This window comes from Cebus imitator, unplaced genomic scaffold (genome assembly GCF_001604975.1).
Source record: "Cebus imitator isolate Cc_AM_T3 unplaced genomic scaffold, Cebus_imitator-1.0 Scaffold174, whole genome shotgun sequence".
NCBI classification, from domain to species: domain Eukaryota; kingdom Metazoa; phylum Chordata; class Mammalia; order Primates; family Cebidae; genus Cebus; species Cebus imitator.
Window position 1 is genome coordinate 2,206,945 of NW_016107489.1, and position 19,045 is coordinate 2,225,989.

The 19,045-nt window shown below is 37.2% G+C and overlaps 2 protein-coding genes across 5 annotated transcripts in view; one reads left to right on the forward strand and one right to left on the reverse strand.

Annotated features, from left to right (window-relative positions):
* The window catches only part of CCDC90B (coiled-coil domain containing 90B), an 18,297-nt gene extending 14,939 nt beyond the window's left edge, over positions 1-3,358 (forward strand). For both annotated transcript variants that reach the window (XM_017544921.1, XM_017544923.1), the window contains exon 9: positions 2,871-3,358. In XM_017544921.1, the coding sequence (XP_017400410.1) occupies positions 2,871-2,926 (56 nt within the window). In that variant the 3' untranslated portion in view covers positions 2,927-3,358. The remainder of the gene's footprint in view (positions 1-2,870) is intronic.
* A 1,655-nt stretch (positions 3,359-5,013) lies between these two features.
* The window catches only part of ANKRD42 (ankyrin repeat domain 42), an 81,248-nt gene continuing 67,216 nt past the window's right edge, over positions 5,014-19,045 (reverse strand). For 2 of the 3 annotated variants that reach the window (XM_017544918.2, XM_037744441.1), the window contains exons 11-12: positions 17,925-18,069; positions 5,894-9,398 (exon numbers count right to left, since the gene is read on the reverse strand). In XM_017544918.2, coding sequence (XP_017400407.2) covers positions 9,309-9,398; positions 17,925-18,069 — 235 coding nt within the window. In that variant the 3' untranslated portion in view covers positions 5,894-9,308. Of the gene's footprint in view, positions 5,136-5,893; positions 9,399-17,924; positions 18,070-19,045 lie in introns of those variants that run through there. The other variant, XM_037744440.1, reaches the window with a different exon arrangement.

The window sequence follows — 19,045 nt, forward strand, 5'->3', positions numbered from 1 at the left end:
CACAAAATAATAGAAGGATAAACTGGGTATTGCACAGCGAAATAATGAAAATTTTCTTTTTATTGCTTATGTTCTTCCACAAAGATTTGAATGAGGTTAGAGAAAAAGATCAATAAAGTAGATATAAGCCCATTAAAAACCTGGAGGAGGGAGAGATGACCTCTTACCTTGAATCAACTGATGCAGCTTACATACTACCCCAAAATTAGATTATTTGTCACATACTGAGCTCCTCAAGTACCATCTGACCTGACCCAATTATAGGGCCCCAGTAGTTAGAAAGAACACCCTAGTCAACTATTACTTGTCTTTTTTCTTTTTATAAAATGTATTTTACTTATAAATTATTCATAGAATTCAAAAGCAGTAAAAGTGAAAGCCCCTCCCGTTGTATATTTACTATTAGTAGTAAACATTTCCAGGCTTTTTCTTCTGCATATAAACATATTATATACTTCTTAAAAATAATTAGATCACATATTTTTATAGTCTACAACTTTTAAAAATTTAACCAAATGTCTTCTTTCCACATCAATACACACAGACATCATTTTATTAGAAAGCACAGTATTCCCTCTAAGAAAATGCCAAAATTTATGTATCTAGTCCTCTGTTAACAGGCATTCTCATCCAGTTTTTCATTATTAAGGACAATACTGTATTGAACAGCCATATATATGTGTATGCTTGAGTAAAAACACACACATCTTTGTGCCGTCATTTCTATATCACAACTTGCTATGTACATTTAAAATTGGGGGTCAAAAAGATATGCACATTTAAAATTTTTGACATTAACAAATTGCTGTCTAAAAGAAAACTGCAGATTTATACTTCTAGTCATTTTCTGGACAGTCACCACTGATGTTGAGGTGCCAGCAGGGTTGAAGATGGAGCCTCCAGCCATCAGCTGAACCATGGATGGGGCACAAGTAAAATAGCCTACCTACAAGGGTACTTGGAATCAGAACTTACTCTTTAAATCTGTGAATGTGTGCCTCATTTTCTCATACCAGCTTTCTCCATGGGTTGGAAACATTACCACCTAGATTCTTTTATCATTCCACTTTCACTAATCAGGAGAGAATGCCCTCTTTCTTTAGTTCCAATTTTTAAAATCCTCAGAAAGGAGTCTGAATGGCTCATCTTGGGTCATATACCACCTTTTGTCCCAGAACACTGCTGCCAAGGAATATTGGCAATTTCCATTTAATCTATGTGGTTAATCTCTGTAGAAAATGTGGCATATTTTGTTCTGGGCAGATAAATAAGGAAAGCTAATGTTTACAGAGTGCTTAAAATGTATCAGGCACATGCTCACCTAAGCATTTTACATATATGTAGAATGTCTCGCTAGATAGGATATAGAGGATAAACAGCAAATTTAAAAGAATTTGGGAATGGCTCCATAGTTACCACAACAACAGCCATGAGAAATAAAAGCTGAAATAACAGCAGCAAGACATGAGAGAGAAACTTAAATGCAGTTAATTGTATAGTCTACCGAAGGAACAAAATGCCTGCCACCTCACAATAAATAAGTGTTCATTTTGGTTATCTAAAACTTAATTTATCAGCTGTTAAATCAGCAGAGGATGTAACCACTTAGCACTATGTGGCTCAAATAAATGACAGATTAAGTCTTATCGGTGCCACAGTATATAATAAGGATAACAAATCTTTTGTGTGTTTTTTTATTAAAAGAAAAAAAACAGCTTTAGAGTCAAGTATACTTAGTCTTAAATCCTGGTTCCACTGCTTGCTGGCGATATAACTGGGCTTATTACCTTATCTGTACAATAGGGATAATACCACCAATCTCGTGGTTAAATAGAATAGCGTATGTAATTGCACAGCGCACTAGCATACTACCTGACACATGGCAAACAGTCACAGGATCAAATGGGAGAATATACAATTGCCCAGTGTCAGTAAAACAAGAAACTCTCAGTGTTATTACTTCTCAAATGCCCTTCTCTATATGTCTTAGAGATGCCTAATGCCGTTTCTTAAAATTAAGAAAATAATCTTATCGTTAACCAAGTTTCACTAAGTAGTAGGATCAAAGGGGATGGTATAAAAATGGGTTTATACATTATGAATAACTTTACTTTGAAAGGCTTTCTTGTGTCTTTATTCATAAAAGTTTCCCCTTTGTCTCTAAATTGTCTATTTTTAAAATTCATCAATTAGTGTTTTAAACAAATAGGAGACTAGGGAGTCCCTAAAGGCCTCACTCAGACTTACCTTCTAAAAGCTGGGAAAACAGAAGCTTTTTTAATCCAAAATGATAAAACATAAAGTACAGCTAGTATATTAACTATTTTAAAAACCTGATGCTTTTTCTGCTTTTCTTCTACTTCATTGAGTTTAAAGAGTTTTTACTAAAATTTTCATTTTTTAAGAATTATGAGAGAAATTATTTTAAAATGTACCAAAAAGGCAATTAAAATTCTCTTCTCATAGATATATGGATGTTTATTCTACTAGCTTAACTACATAATTTTTTAATATAAGAAAGATTTGAATGAGATCATTATCTCACTATCATGAGATCTGAAATTAGAGCTTATAATTACTTAAAGTAGTGAATAATGCTAATGTTAATGATTTTAAATACAATTTATAGGTTCTAAATGACATATAATTTACATTTTAATATACAGGCTCTTTTAAGAAGAATTGGGCATTAATGCTGCCCTTAAGAATGTCTTTCATCCTTAATTTTCTAGGGAATAAAACACATAGGATAGAAAATTGGTTGGATTTCCCTTGTTTTTTGCTCTTCACTTAAAGATAACATTATTCTCTTGATCTCTGCAAAATAATCACAAATACAAGACCTATAACATAGTTTCTTCTTTTCACAGCCTCAGTGTTTACTTGCCTGGCAATAGCATTGGGATTTTATAGATTCTGGAAGTAGTATTAATGCTCGTACTGCTGCGGCTATTGGCTTCTTAGAACACCAAACCAAGAGACATTTACTTTGAACATTGTCAGTTGCAGCAAAACTTTACTACACAAGTTTATTCAAAGTATACATGGACTAAAAGAGGAAGGGTTTTAGAATGAGAAGACATATTTTGTCTTTATTATGTGTGTGTCTTTATTATATTGAAAAGCTGTCATTCAAACCTGGTTTGAGATAGAAGAGCATTTTGTCCTTTTGATAATTCATAGAAATTGAACCAGTTTTCTTGTGTTTGCTTGAACAATTGTGTAAATCATACAGGATTTTGTTGGTATTGGCTGCATATTTGAAAACTATTCCCTAGCCTACATACTTATTACTGAAATAACTTTCCTGATAACCATTACATAATTACATTTTTCTATAAAATAAAAGATTATTAAAGTTGTGTGGATTTTAAAAGTGACTTACTACATAGTTGGAGACCGATTTCTTTTTGGTAATGAACTAAAACAATAAATTTTAAAATAATAGGCTAGACATGATGGCTCACACCTGTAATTTCAGCACTTTGGGAGGTCCAGGCGGGTGGGTCACTTGAGGTCAGGAGTTCTAGACCAGCCGGGCCAACATGGCGAAATCCCATCTCTACTAAAAATACAAAAATTAGCCAGGCGTGGTGGCACATGCCTATAATACCAGCTACTCGGGAGGCTGAGCCAGGAGAATCCCTTGAACCCGGGAGGAGGAAATAGCAGTGAGCCAAGATCACGCCACTGCACTCCAGCCTGGGTGACAGAGCCAGACACCATCAAATGAATGAATGAATGAACGAACAAATGAATGTGTGCTTTAGTGCAAATATACAGCACTTAATATGAAATCTGTAGAGTTGCTAAATATTGAGCTCTAATTATTACATGTATTTTTAAAATTTCTGATACACAAAAACCAGTTTATCCCTGCTTTAACTAGTTTAACTTATCTTTACTATATAAAACAAAGCTTTTCTTAGTAATTTACATTCAAACATTTATTGATATCTAGTACCTACTTTCAAGAAACTCATAAGACAAGTTAAATTCTTACTTTGTTTTCTTATTAAGTCTACCTTTTTTTCTTATAAATTAATATCTATTAGTAAATCATATGTAATTTCAAAGAAACTTAAAATGTTCTTTTTATCTTAGTTCTTCAGCTTTGTCCAGATCAAGAATCCAAGACCAGAACGTAAACATTTTGATTTCATAATGCCTTGGTAATAGCTATAAAAGTTTGACTATCAGTTATTCAAAATAGCCTTGTCATTTGTTTAGCTATAAACAGGGAATCTGCAGTATAGAGCAGTCAAGAGATTGGTCCATATGGTCCAGTGAGTGACACTCAGAGCCTTTCCAATTGTATTTTCCTCAAGAATCTAATGCTGGTTTGTTTTCAAAAGAAAAACTCTTTTGACATTATCCTGTTGCATTCTGATTCATTTTTATCTCACAATCATATTGCCTAAGAGAGTCCTTAGCACATCGTAGATGAATTTCCACTGGGTTAATTAATAAGTGGCCATAAAAGTTAAAGTCCACTGTAACAAAGTGCACTGCATTTGTTCAGTTAACCAATATGACTGCCTGCTATATGCCAAACAGCCTGCTAGTCTCTGTGCACAGAGATGAACATGGTTTCATTCTCATGGAATCGACAATGTTAGTGAAGAAGAGAGACATTAAACAAGAAAATAAATTATTTTGTTATGATTTAAAATACTCTAGCCGGGCACAGTGGCTCACACCTGTAATCCCAGCATTTTGAGAAGCAAAGGGGGCAGACCACGAGGTCAGGAGCTCAAGACCATCCTGGCTAACACGGTGAAACCCCATCTCTACTAAAAATACAAAAAATTAGCCAGGCGTGGTAGCATGTACATGTAGCCCCAGCTACTTGGGAGGCTGAGGCAGGAGAATCGTTTAAACCTGGAAGGCGGAGGTTGCAGTGAGCCAAGATCACGCCACTGCACTCCAGCCTAGGCGACAGAGCAAGATTCCATCTCAAAAAAAATAAATAAATAAAATAAAATAATATATATATATATATATATATTTTTTTTTTCTAAAATACTAAGAGGCAATGCGTCTTTCCTCCATGTGAAGAAAGCTCCAGTAGCATAACATTGTCATCACTCTTCATCCCCTTATCCACTCTGCCCTAGGTAAAGTGGCTTGCCCAACTGCAAATTTGGAAGGAGAAACAAGGCACAATTAACCCACTTCCTCCCCACTCCTGTTTGGGACCAGTCTATCTGCAGAGACATTCATTCTGTTCTGCTTCTATGGGATCAGGCTCTGCCTCTGCAGGGTGAGGCCTGGCCAAGCAAAGCAATGCTTGAGACAGGGTAAGTTTGTCCAATTCTAGAGTTCAGTGATAGAAAGCTTACTGGCCTGACGATAAAACCCATTTTCTCTTGCTGGGTACAGTGGCACACATCTATAGTCCTAGCTACTTGAGAGACTGAGACAGCAGGATTGCTTGAACCAAAGAGTTCATCAAGGCTACAGTGTACCATGTTCACACCTATAGTCACTGCACTCCAGCCTGGGCAACCCATGAGACTCTGACTCCTAGAACCAATTCTCCAGTAGTTTTATCAGTAAATAAAGGGGTTGTTTAGGTCTCTATATTAGCTTACATTCTTCATCTTAGTTATATTCACAACCAAGAAAGAAAAGAGATATGCCATTTATTGGACGTTCTCAAGCCCCAACAATAAAGATACATATTCCCAGGTTATATATACAGCCATGAAATATTAAATAGATCTGTGTTCTTTCTCATCATAGGGGTTTACCAAAAAAAGTATCCAGTAACAAATTTGAAACAGAAGAATAGAAATATGCATACCATACCCTGTCACCATTACTTTTAGATCCTATATGCTTTCCATGAAAATTCATTTTGATGGTAGTTCTGGCATTCAGATAAATTTTCGTTTAGTGATGGCAATATATGAAATAAAGATGGATGAGAGGATGGTGTTTCTATATGCCTCAAAACTATACCTCTATTCTAGCACTTGCACCTCACTATGAAACAGCAATTATATATATATCTTTTTCCTACACTAAACTACAAGTTCTCAGAAGGCCTCTAGACACATAGGAGGTACTTGTTACATGCCTGTGGAATCAATGAGACTCATAAATCTCAGTTGGCCTTAATCCAAATTTTTTAATATGCTGAAAATATTTCATTCGTACTGAGTTTCTGAGCATAATATACCTTTTGGGCATTTTCTATGGTAAGAAGCCTCCAAAAGGATTAGCTACTTTCACCATGTGTATAGCCACAGTATAGATCCTAACCTATTCATACTGCTTTGGTGACAAAATAGGCTAGGCAAGAGTATGTAAGGACTTGGCAAGAGTCAGGAAAAACCCTTACCATATTGGAAAAACAATTCAAAACTTATAATGTTGTCAAATTTTAAGAATTTAGATATGTAACACTTTATTTTTTAAGTATTTTTTAATATTTAAAAAAAGGGGCAGTGGGAAAGGCTATGGTTATGATCGCTGAAATTACTGATTGTTATTTTGAAAAAGAATAACTACCCTTGACTATATGACAGCAAATATGCTAAATAACAGCAAATATGCTAAATAACATATATATATATATATATGCTCAGCTATTTTCACAGCTCTATTCTTAGGTAGATGGTATCCTCATTTTACAGTTGAAGAAACAAGTTTAGCCAAGTGAAGTAACTTGTCCCCAGTCCCCCAGCAAACAAGTCACAGGGACTCAAGTCTTCAACTCCAAATCTCATTCTCTCATGCTTTCACTCAATATACTACTAGTGTCCAACCTGAGTACTATTTCTCATGAGATGGACAATCTGCTGAGTCATAGGAACAAAATAACTTAAATCTCTTCAATATCCTTTTCACTTGTTTTTTTTTGTTTGTTTGTTTCATTAACCTAATGTGTCAATAATATATGTATATTATTTATGAATAAATATACATAATTTTGGAATTATACTTTTAATTCAGCTGCTGTAACAAAACCCAGAATAGTAGTGGCTTAAATAAGATTAGGTTTATTTCTCTCTTACAGTCCAATGTACACATTCTAGAGCCAATATGTCAGCTCCATGGTGTTGGGTCCCTTGCTCCTTATTTTACTGCTCTGCCATCCTTGTGTTCTCCCCATTCACAAGGTCCAGTGGCTGACTCACCACCATATCCACATTCCAGAAGAAGAAAGGAGCAAGAGGTGACTTTCGAGCCATGGCCCTAAGGTTTTATGTAACATTTTTAGCTCACATCCTTCTGGACACAACTTGGTCTCTTAGCTGCAAAGCCAAGCTGGGAAATTAGTCCTTATCCTGAACAACCACAAACCCAGAAAAATCCTTCCCACTATGGAAGAGGGGAGAATGGATTTTGGAGGACAACCAGGGAACCTCTGCCACAGGGTGTGTATGCTTTTATTACAACACTATTCTGGTATTTTCTGTCTCACTGGTACAAAAAGAGATTAAAAGAAAACTGGAGCAAATATAACAAACTATTTCCAGGTTTGGGATTACTTTAGCAGCAAGTTAGAAGGGAAAAGTAAGGCTATGTGTAGTCCCAGAAGGGGAGGGAAATGGTCTGGAAATTCCATTAATGGTTAAGAGAATGCAGACTTTTGCTGCCAAGGTTAAGATCCCAGCTCAGCATTGTATAATCGTAGGCACAACTACTTTATCTATAAAATATACGTATCTCTTATGGCTGTCGTGACAATTCAGAGATAGTTAAGGGCTTGCTTGGCACAAATCTTAGAGTTCCCAATAAATGTGCTTTGCTGACCAAAAAACAACTGTGGCTTTCAGTTCAGTTCTGACTTCAATTCCCTCTTTTTTCCCCACCCCTTCTATTTTCTCCTCTCTTCCCTCCATAGGCTAGCAAAGATTTGTGACTCTCTTGGGGCCAGCTGTGAAGCTCCTATCTCCCTCTGAAGATCTCTCGCTGGTTTGGGGGCTTCCCTGGCAGCAGCCTTCTCACCATATACCAAACTTCCCACCCTCTGGACCCTTGCATCTACCTCACATGGACACTAAAGCCAATTTGACCTAGTATCAGAACTAGTTTACCCTGACAAGACTGCATTTGATTGCTGAAACCAGTTCAGCTGTAAGCAAGTGTTAAAAAATGGCTCACCTATCCTTTTAATAATCCTTATATATTTTTAGTTCTTCTGTGGTTTCTGTGGCTTTCAATCTACACTAATAGTTGTCAACATTTATTGGGTACTTTGTGTAAGATCTGTTCCAAGTCCTTTACTTAATTCTCCCAGTGACAGCCATATGAGGTAGGTATATTTTATAAAAAGAGATTAAGTAGTTGTGCCTAGGATTACACAACAATGCAGAGCTGGGATTAACCTTGGCAGCAAAAGTTCATTTTTTAACACTTACTTACAGACCCTTAATCTGCCGAACTGGTTTCAGCAATCAAATGCACTCTTGTCAGGGCAAACTAGTTCTGATGATACTCGGCCAAAATAACTTTAGTGTCCACATGAAGTGCATGCAGGGGTCCAGAGGGTAGGCAGTCTGTGGAATGGTGGGAAGGCAGCTGCCAGGGAAGCCCAAAACCAGCAACAGATCTTCAGGGGGAGACAGGAGCTACACAGCTGGCCCCAAGCAAGTCATAAATCTTAGCTAGCCTATGGAGGGAAGAGAGGAGAAAATAGAGCGGGGTAGGAAAAAAGGTCATTGGAGTCAGAACTGAACCGAAAAGCCACAGTTGCTTTTTGGTTGACCAAGCACTACTAATCTTTAAGATCTAGGGGAAAAAACGAAGGAAAAAAAAAAAAAAGATCTAGGGGAAAAGAGGAAGAAATAAACCTAGTGTTTCTTAACCTGTCCAGTCTGCTGCTTCTCTATAGTCTTAAAAAGCTTGCAGTTACATCATTTGAAAAAAAATTTTTTTAAACATATTCACACTAGTTGAAGTAAAGGATACTCTCTAGAAAGTGAAAGAAATATGATTCTATTATGGAGCCACAGTTGAATTATTAATAATTTTTAATATCTAGAACTACATTTCTTTTGATTACTATACCATCTAATATTTTAAAGTTTACGTGAATACTTGTAAAATTAATTATTCCTAAATCTCTGGACTTGCCTGTGTAGCAATATATAAGAAGCATATTGGGGGAAGGTGTACGACTGAGTCTGTGCCGTTTAAAAAATCTCTGTGTCTCTTTAGTATAACATATTTCTGCTTTCAGAGTTGGAACAGAAGCATATCAGAGTAATTCTGAGATAGTTTTATAGACTTACACTTATATCAATTTTTTAAAAGAAAGAGAAAAATCAAGCAGGTTTATTTGGTTATTTCACTGATTAGTACCTTCTCACAAATACTCCCCCAGAAGAAACCTTTTTTTTTACTCGCCTCTTCTGTCTGTTTGACTCACAAGAAGTGCTGTCTTCCTATAAACAAAGGAAAAGAGGGTCAAATGCCACTTTCATGCTAGCATACATTTTCAGCTTTCTACATTGCCTGTTCAAAAAAAAAAAAAATTAACCATACTAGTATTTTCAACTCTGATTAAATTTCTTTTAGGATTTTTTTGCTAATAAATTCCCAAATCTGAAGTACCAGTGCATCATATTGTGCTGAATCGTATGACTGGGAGGAACCTTAAGAACTAGAGAAAGAATATAGAAATGTAGTGAGAAAGAGGTGGCTACTTATCAGATACAGCCAATTTTCAACCTTATCTCATTCAGTTTTATCTCTAACTAATAGATCCCCAGACACTAATATTTGACAACATCTTGCCAATAAAGTGTCAGTATGTCATCTGGATTCTTCTACCATTCCCATAGTGCTGCTAATCATTCCCTAACTTCCCCATTCCCTCTTTTGTTTTTGTACTACATCCCTCTACTGCTTTAGTCTCATTTTGCTCTTTGCCTGGTCTCCCGGTTTCACTGTTTCTGAATATTTCTTATCCATCTTGGTATCCTTAAGACCCAGCACAGAAGAATCAATAAATACTATAGGAAGGAGCAAGCAGGGCTAGAAACACAACGGATAGCCACTAGATGTTAAACATCTTTGATCATTCTTCCAGTCAGAAATGCTCTGCATCTAGTCAGGCAGGACAGCTCTGAACACAGAAGCTCCAAGAAGAACACAAGGTGCATGTCCCTGGGGAGAGCCCATGGCTGGAGTTGTTCCCCAAGGTGTTCCTGCCCACACCTTTTCTAATGAGTCCAATTAGTTTAACTCAACCGTGTGTGAACATGGAAGTAGGCTGCCATTATCCAACACCACCTGGAAAAACAACCATGCATCTGGTCCCTCCCACATCCCTCAGCTGCAAACTTGAGAGCAGGATAGAGAAACTTCTAGCTTTCTCTTATAGTGGCCAGGCGTTTGTGGGCATAGGGTAATATAGGTGGTCTCTTGTCTTGAAAAAAGCTTGCCAGCTAGTTTGAAGAAAAATAACCTTTGATTGGGACTTAGTATGATATAACTGTTCTTCACACTATACATACAAAATATAGTAGGTAGCATTACCAATATTTTAAAGAGGCCAAGTGTGGTGGCTCATACCTATAATCCCAGCACTTTAGGAGGCCAAGGCAGGCAGATCACTTGAGCTCAGGAGTTCAAGACCAGCCCGGCCAACCCCATCTCCACTAAAAATACAAAAATTAGCTGGGCTTGGTAGTACTGCCTGTAATCCCAACTCGGGAGGCTGAGGCAGGAGAATCGCTTGAACCCAGGAGGTGGAGGTTGCAGTGAGCCAAGATTGCACCACTGTATTTCAGCCTGGGTGACAGAGCAAGACCATGTCTCAAAAAAAAACACAGAAAAACACTCAGGTGAGGCAGGAGTTTAACCTAATCTAACTAGATAGAACTAGAGAAAGAATATAGAAAATTTAGGGGGAAGAGGTGGCTACTTGTCAGATGTAGCCAATTTTCTAGTGCTTTAATAGAATAATAAGACTTCCAGAAACAGGAAGGGCATGGTGGCTCACATCTGTAATCCCAGCACTTTGGGAGGGTGAGGTGGGCGGATCACTTTGAGCTCAGGAGTTTGAGAACAGCCTGGGCAACATGGCAAAATCCCCTATCTCTACAAAAAATACCAAAAAATTTAGCTCGGCATGATGGCTTATGCCTGTAGTCCCAGCTACTCACAAGGCTGAGTCTGCAGGATTTCTTGAGCCTAGGAAGTGGAGGTTGCAGTGAGCAGAGGTCGTGACCCTGCATGCCAGCGGGGCAGAGTGAAACCCTGTCTCAAAAAAATTAAAGACTTCCAAAGGCAGTAATACTAATTTTTCTTTACCTTTTATATATTAGAAGAGATCTTAAGAATTCCAAATTTTCTAGAAACAATGGTTAAACACCAAAGTCCCTCCTAACACCAAATATGTAACTTGTTCTATCAAACCAAGTCTTACAACTACTTCAAAAGAAAATATGTGCTTGACATTCAACAGGCCTCCATAAGTGTTCATTGAAGGTTCCAAATCTCCAAATTCTAAAAGTTTCCATATTTGGAGAACATTTTTCACCAAGATTACTCATTTCTTTATCGTACAGTAGTATAGCCAGGAAGTATATTTCTCCCCAATACATGTTTTCTCATAAACTCAAGATAACTATATATTAAGATACTAAATATATGAATCATGATGCTTAGGCGCCAAAAGCAATTCTAAATGTAAATGCAGTCTATTACTACAACAAAATTAGACAAATTTGTAGGGAAAATGTACTTTTTTTTGCCCTGAAACAATTAATAGGCTTATTAAACAGATTAAAATTCTACACATAAAATTGTTGAACAGTTTATGGATCTACAAATTGTTGCTGGGATATACGGAATTCCTATTTTTTAAAAATGCACTCTGAGAAGTTCTAGACAGCATATGAAACTAAAAGAACATTCCACCCTCTTGCTTATCAGTATAGACTCTTCTTAACAGTGTCAAAACCAACCCTTTTCCACCACCCCAAAAGTAGGGTATAAACAAAGAGAAAGAAGGGGAAATCATAAACTTTTAGAACTTCCCCAAGCTAACAGCTGAACGTGGATACGCTCACTGAAGTCCTCAAATTGCTCCACGGGCCACTCTAGGTCTATAAGCTAGGATGTCATAGGTTAGAGAGAAGCCCAGCAGAGACCATATCAAAATTCAACCCTGTTCCAAACCTTCATAGTTAGAAAATAAGATTAAGTTAAACATGGAAGATAATCATGGAATATTACCAGTTCCAGGTGAGCCATCCTTGATTAGCAAACGTGGCCCAAAGCTGTAGACCAAGGACTTCCTAAATATTACTGGTTCTGGAGACTGGTGCTACATAAATCTCCAGAGCTGGACAGACAGCTCTGCCAAAGCTATTACAGTTCCCATCTAGTTTAATGTTTAAAGTGTAATATATATGTACTAAAGAGCACAAAGGAAAAAAAAAAAGGACAGCTTGATGAATTTTTACAAAGTGAACACACTCCTGTGACCATGACTGAGATCAAGAAATTGAACATTACTGGCATCCCAGAAACCTCCATTTGCCCCTTCCCAGGCACTACTGACTTGATTTATTTTACCTATTTTGGGCTACATGGAATCATACAGTATGTACTCTTTCACATTGTTTTCTTTTAGTCACCATTGTGTTTGTGAAATTCATTCACGGCGATGTGCAGAGGGGTAATTCATGTATGCTATTATATGAATATAGCAAAATGTATTGATTTACTGTTGAGGGAATTTTTCGATGATTCTAGTTTGAGGGATGTATATACAATAATGCTGATATGAACATTCCTATATATATTTTTGGTGTCCATCTGTGTACACGAAGAAACATGTACTAATTCCAATAGGAATGAATTTTCCAAAGTGGTTAAGCCGATTTACACTGCCACCATTGGTGTATAAAATCTACAGTTGTTCCACACCTTCACCAACATTTGGTAATGTCTGTTTTAATTGTAATATATACCCATTTGGATGGGTATATATGGATATCTTGTTTGAGTTTTAATTTACATTTCTGATAACCACTGATTTTGAGCACAATTTCTTGTTTACTGGCCACTTGGATATCTTCTCTTGTGGAGTGCCTATTCAAGTCTTGCCCAGTTTTTTACTAGACTGTCTTTTTCGCATTGATTTGTATAAGTTCTTTATATATTCTGGATACAACTTCTTTTTCAGATAGGAGAGAAGAAAGAAAAGCAGAAAAAAGGAAATATATTTTTCTACACTTTGGCAGGCCTTTTCAAATCTTTTCATATAATCTTTGATGAACTTAAGTCTTACATTAATGAAGTCCAGTATCCATTTTTTTCCTACCCCAAGGTCATGAAGAAAGCCTATGTTATAGTTTATCATCTCAACTTCCAATTGAAGACACATTTTGAAATGTATGTTTGAACTTACACTGTAACATTTTAACAAAATTATTACCAATTTTTAAGTTTTCATAAGTTAACCCTATTAAAAAGCTATCATCAAAAGTTTTTGAAGAAAATTTTTCAAAATAAACATTCTTAAAAGCACAGAAAGAGGAGGGTGAGGGGTTCATAATGGCAATAACAAGTGGTGTTAAAAGCATAGACTTGGGCTAGACAGATTGAAATCATGGCTAGCCATCTAACAAGCTTTGTCACTTTATAAATTGTTTATCTTATCTGAGATTTGATTTCTTCATTTGTAAAATGAAGATGATATATGATGAAATATAAGGTCCTAATAACACTAAGCCCAACATACTCAAAACCTATTGTTAATGATGGCCAAGATGATGTTATTAACATGAGTTAAATGACCTCATAAAACTTAGGTTTTCAGTACTGTGGGCTAAGTGCCCAGTCATGGTGCAATACAGATGATGGGAGGCCCTTAGACCAGTACAAAATGCTTGGTGGACGGAGAGATCACGTGTGACCGGGGAGACTAGGAAAGGGGTGATAAGATGGTTCCTAGGGGATTCTGAGAGACAGAGTCAACGGGCAACTTTCAAGGTATATGGACAAACTGAACAAAGGCTTAATGATGGGAAAGCATAGGGTAGCTTAAGAAAAAATAAGCTATTAATATATGTAGGAGAATAGACAAAAATAAGGCTTGTGAGGTAGGTTAGGACTGAATGGCAAACTGAAGAATCTGTACTTATTCAAGCAAGGAACATTTTGAAACCAAGGAGTGACAAGGAAATCAAGCTGACCACTGTGAGTCAGATGGATTTGGATAAGGAAGGAGTAAACACCAAAATTCTCTTAACAGTAGTTCAGATAGAAAGATACAGAAACCTAAACTAGGGAAGCAGCGAAAGTAGGGAGCATGTTCCTACCTACAGGATGGGCTCACTTTCTGTATGATTTAAAGAAGAAAACATAACTAATCATTAAGAGTCTAAGACTGGGTAGTTGAGAAAATAGTGATGCCATTAATTTAAATGCAGAAATAGGGGAAAGAATCTGGTCTTGCTATTGAGCTCGATTCTGGACATTTATTTTTATTCAGGCACCACCCGGAATTTCAGGTGGAAATGTCCAGCTGATGAGCAGTGAGAAATACAGGTGGGGAGTCCTGGTGGGGACACGGTACTAAAGTATGGATTTGATAGTCATTTCCACAGAAGTATGAGAAAAATATAATCTGAAGGCAGAGAATCTGAGTTTGTTCCTGCTTTACACTAGCTCTATGCTCTAACAAGACTCTAAACTTCTCTGAGCCTCTGTTTTCTCACCTGTAACACAGGGATCAAAAATATGTACATCATTCTACTTCCTCATAGGGTTGATACAGACTAAAATAAGACAATATCCGAGAAAGTGCAGTTAAAAACAGCTGTTATCAAAAAACCATTTAAGCACTTTATATATGGCAAACTATCCTAGGAAACTGTTCTAAGAATTTTTCTCTCAGTAAAAATTATACTACTACTGCAGATTATTTTGGGAGCTGATCTTAAGGTACAATAGTGTGCAATCATACGTTCTGACCAGAAGGTGGCAGGAGAAAGGCTTAGTCAGGACTTCCTGGTGAATCATCCGTATTTATAGCCCTGAAGGAAAAGTTCATTTTACTTAAACTTCATATATAGTTAGACTCCCAAATACATTCTTCTTATCCTTAGCTTAGTGTGCTAGAAACTACATTCAGGATTTCTACCCAATATTCCATTTAACATCAATACGATCCCATGAGGTTTAGGTATTATTATTTCTCATTTTAAAGACAAGGAAATAGAGATTCAAGCTTTTGCAAGTGAAAATAAGCAGTGCCAGAGTTGCAGCTGCCATGAAAGCTCAGTGACATTTGCTTATTTACAAAAATTAGGTATAACCTAAAGCAAGAATGCAAAAAACATGAACTTCAAGCATAGTGACCGTGAGTCAGCTCTCACATTGTTGATAGAGTGAAGTTTTAGGGAAGCAGAACTGTGGAGTGTGAAACCAGATTCAACCTGAGAACAGATGCTTTTGAGTAAGAAAAGAGAATTTCTAAATAGCTAAAAGATAGAAAGTAGACAGTTTTGAATGGCTCAAAAGAAAATGTGCAGCTTGGGTGACTACACCAAAAGATTGTCCTGCCTAGGCAGCTGAAGAACAACAACTTAGCCTTGGCAACAAAGCAAGATCTTGTCCTTACAAAAAATAAATATATAAACTAATTGGCCAGGTGTGTTGGTGCACGGCTGTAGTCCCAGCTACTTGGGAGGCTGAGGCAAGAGGATCACTTGAACCTTGGGAGCTCGAGGCTACAGCGCCCTATGATGGCATCACTGCACTGCAGTATGGGTGACAAGAGCAAGACCCTGTCTAAAAAAAAGAAAAAACAACAATAACTTACCTTTCTACTTTTGGGGAGACTAGGAGTCACAGAGTCCCTGCCACAAGGTGGAGAGATAACAGATTTGATTGGAAGCTGTAAGTTATAAATGGTGCTGTGTCCTCTAGCCCTCTAACCAACACTACATGACTGTACAGCTGGCCTCTCTGATACTAAAGTTTCCCCATGGGCTAAAGGTAGTACAAGAAGAGGGTTGCAAAAATGAAGAGAATAGATTAATTATTATAATTATATTCCTTGGAAAATCAAACACTGGTGAGACACCAAGGCCCAAAGAAACTGAGAAAGTGGTCTATATTTATATATGCATAGAAATACACATACATGTTTGCGGATTAAACAGAATTTTATCTAATATGGTATGTATTAAATTGTTAACAGTAGCTTCCTCTGAAGAGTGGAACTTAGGGTCAGAAGGAACATCTATCTTGTTTTTAACACTACACATCAAACATGTTTTATTATTTTAATATTTTTAAAGTGCTTATGAAAGAGACCAATGACTGGTTTGTGTAAAATAAAAAGAAGCCAGGAAGTTTCTATAATATTAATAGATCAGATTTGAGGTGACACAAGCCTCAAACAGAATTAATCCATCCATGATGACTGATGAAGAAACCTCCCTATGGAAAGAAAATATGAAACGTACCTGAATCCCTACATTGTACAACAATGATTTGTCTACAGGGCCACACTGTGACCATCTTCACTTATAAAAGAGAATGAGGGTCAAAGTTTCCCTGGTACACTTTCAGCCTACTCTCCTTTGAGATCAGATGGTATGAAATACTAGGGTATCTTGCTGTCACTTTTATTCTGCTTTCTGTACTTCACCTCCTATTCTGTACTTGTTCTTTGTATGTTTCTCATGTTTCTTTTTTGCTTCCTTCTATGTATTTGTCCTTTTTGTCATTCGAAGTATTTTTCCGTTTTCTAGTGCTATATTCTGAATTCCAAATTCATAATTCCCATTTTGAAAAGAACCAAGGCAGCTGGGCACAGTGGCTCATGCCTTTAATCCCAGCATTTTGGGAGGCTGGGGTGGGAAGATCACTTGAGATGAGGAGTTCTAGACTAGCCTAGCCAACATAGTGAAACCCGTCTCTAAAAAAACACACAAAAAATTAGCTGGGCGTGGTGGTGGGCACCTGTGATCCCAGCTATTCGGGAGGCTGAGGTAGAGAATCACTTGAACCTGGGAGGCGGAGACTACAGTGAGCCAAGATTAGGCCACTGCACCCCAGCCTGGGTGACAGAGCAAGACTCTATCTCAAAAAAAGAAAAAGAAACGAAAAAAATGAAATGAGCCAAGAGGGCTAAGGCTATGAGATCAAAAGACCAGACCAGAAATTGAATACTGATTCTACCACTACTGACTGTGTGAATTTAGACAAGTCACTTAACCTCTCTGAGCCTCAGTTTTTCGTATGTTAACAGGGGAAGGTAAAATGACATACAATAAGATAACGTGAAATAAGTTTGTAGATATAGTGTTACACAAACGTTAGTTTTTATGTGTCTGCAATCTGAGCAAAAGGATGCTATGACAACTTCTATGCTGGCTCCTTTCTACTTTTAAAACTATTCTTTGGGAGAACTAAAACTTTCTAAAATGGATTCCATTCAAAGCACTTTATTTTGGTTATTTAGAATATGAAAAAATACATACCCTTCAGCTGTCATAGAATTCTTACTGATTATTCTGCTTATGAAGGTATTTTTTTCTTCTGTGGTACAATAATAACAATAATACTTAGGACCAAGCTGCTGTTTGAACATAGATGATAGGTAGGTAGGTAGGTAGGTAGGTAGGTAGATAGATAGATAGATAGATAGATACAGACAGGTGTGTGTATATATAGAAAGTTATGTAGTTACATATAGTTTGTGCGTGTGTGTGTGTGTGTGTGTGTGTATGTGTTCCTTTAATCCTGTCATCAGCTCTAGAAAGTTTAAGTTACCGTCTCCAGTTTATAGCTGAGGCACAAAAAGGTTAAATAAGTAGCCTAAATCAAAAAAGACTGTAGCCAGGATTCAAGTCCAAAGAGCCCTAGCCCAAAGCTTGTTCTCTTAGCCACTCTTGTATATATTTTTTGAGAAAAATAAATGTAATAAAAAGGACACTAACCGTGGCCACAATGTTGGGGACTTGATTTTTTTCCAGTGTTTCCCTGAGCTGGTCGACCTCTGCTCGATATTCATCAAGCTGACATTCTAATTTTTCTCTACGTAGTCGTTCATACTCCAGCTGGTCCTGCAGTTCTTTGATGGTCCTATCAAAAACAAAATTTTTTAAAAATCAATCACCAATGTCAACTAACAATTATTTTTAATAGTGGAAAGAATCCATGCATTGTGTTTAAGGCAAATAAAGAAATCGTTTATTCAACAAATATGTATTCAGGGTCTACTATGAATGGGCACTAGAGATATAGTGGTGAGCAAAAGGCCCAAAATCTGCCTTCCTGGACCTTACTTTAGTAGTAGATATATGCAGACAATAAGAAAAATAAATAAGTAAAATATATGATATGTTGGAAGATAATAAGTGCTAAGGGAGAAAACAAAAATAAAGCAGGAAAGAGAAGTATAAAATGGTAAAATGATGTGGAGGAGGGGGTTAACATTTCATACACAATGGCTAGGGAAGGCTTTACTGAGATGGGGGCTTCTAAGACAATCCCTGAAGGAAATAAGAGAGATAACCATGTAGACATTGGAGAAAAAGTGTTCCAGAGAAAAGGAACAAGTGCAACGACCCTGAAGCAGAAGTATGCCTGATGAAGTACAAGAACACCAGTGGCCAACACAATAGAATTGTTTAAAGAATAAAAAGGAGGCCAGGCGCGGTAGCTCACACCTGTAATCCCAGCACTTTGGGAGGCCAAGGCAGATGAATCACTTGAGGCCAGGAATTTGAGACCCACCTGGACAACACAGTGAAACCTAATCACAGCTACCTGGGAAGCTGACACAGGAGAATCCCTTGAACCTAAGAGGTGAGGATGCAGTGAGCCGAGATCATGCCACTGCACTCCAGCATGGATGACAGAACGAGACTGTCTCAAAAAAAAAAAGAGAGAGAGATTGAGAGAAAGAAAGGCCAGGCAGAGTGGTTCACGCCTGTAATCCCAGCACTTTGGGAGGCCACAGCAGAAGAACTGCTTGAGCCCAGGAGTTCAAGACCAGCCTGGGTAACATAGTGAGACCCCACCTCTACCAAAAAGAAAAATTTTTTAAGTTATCTCC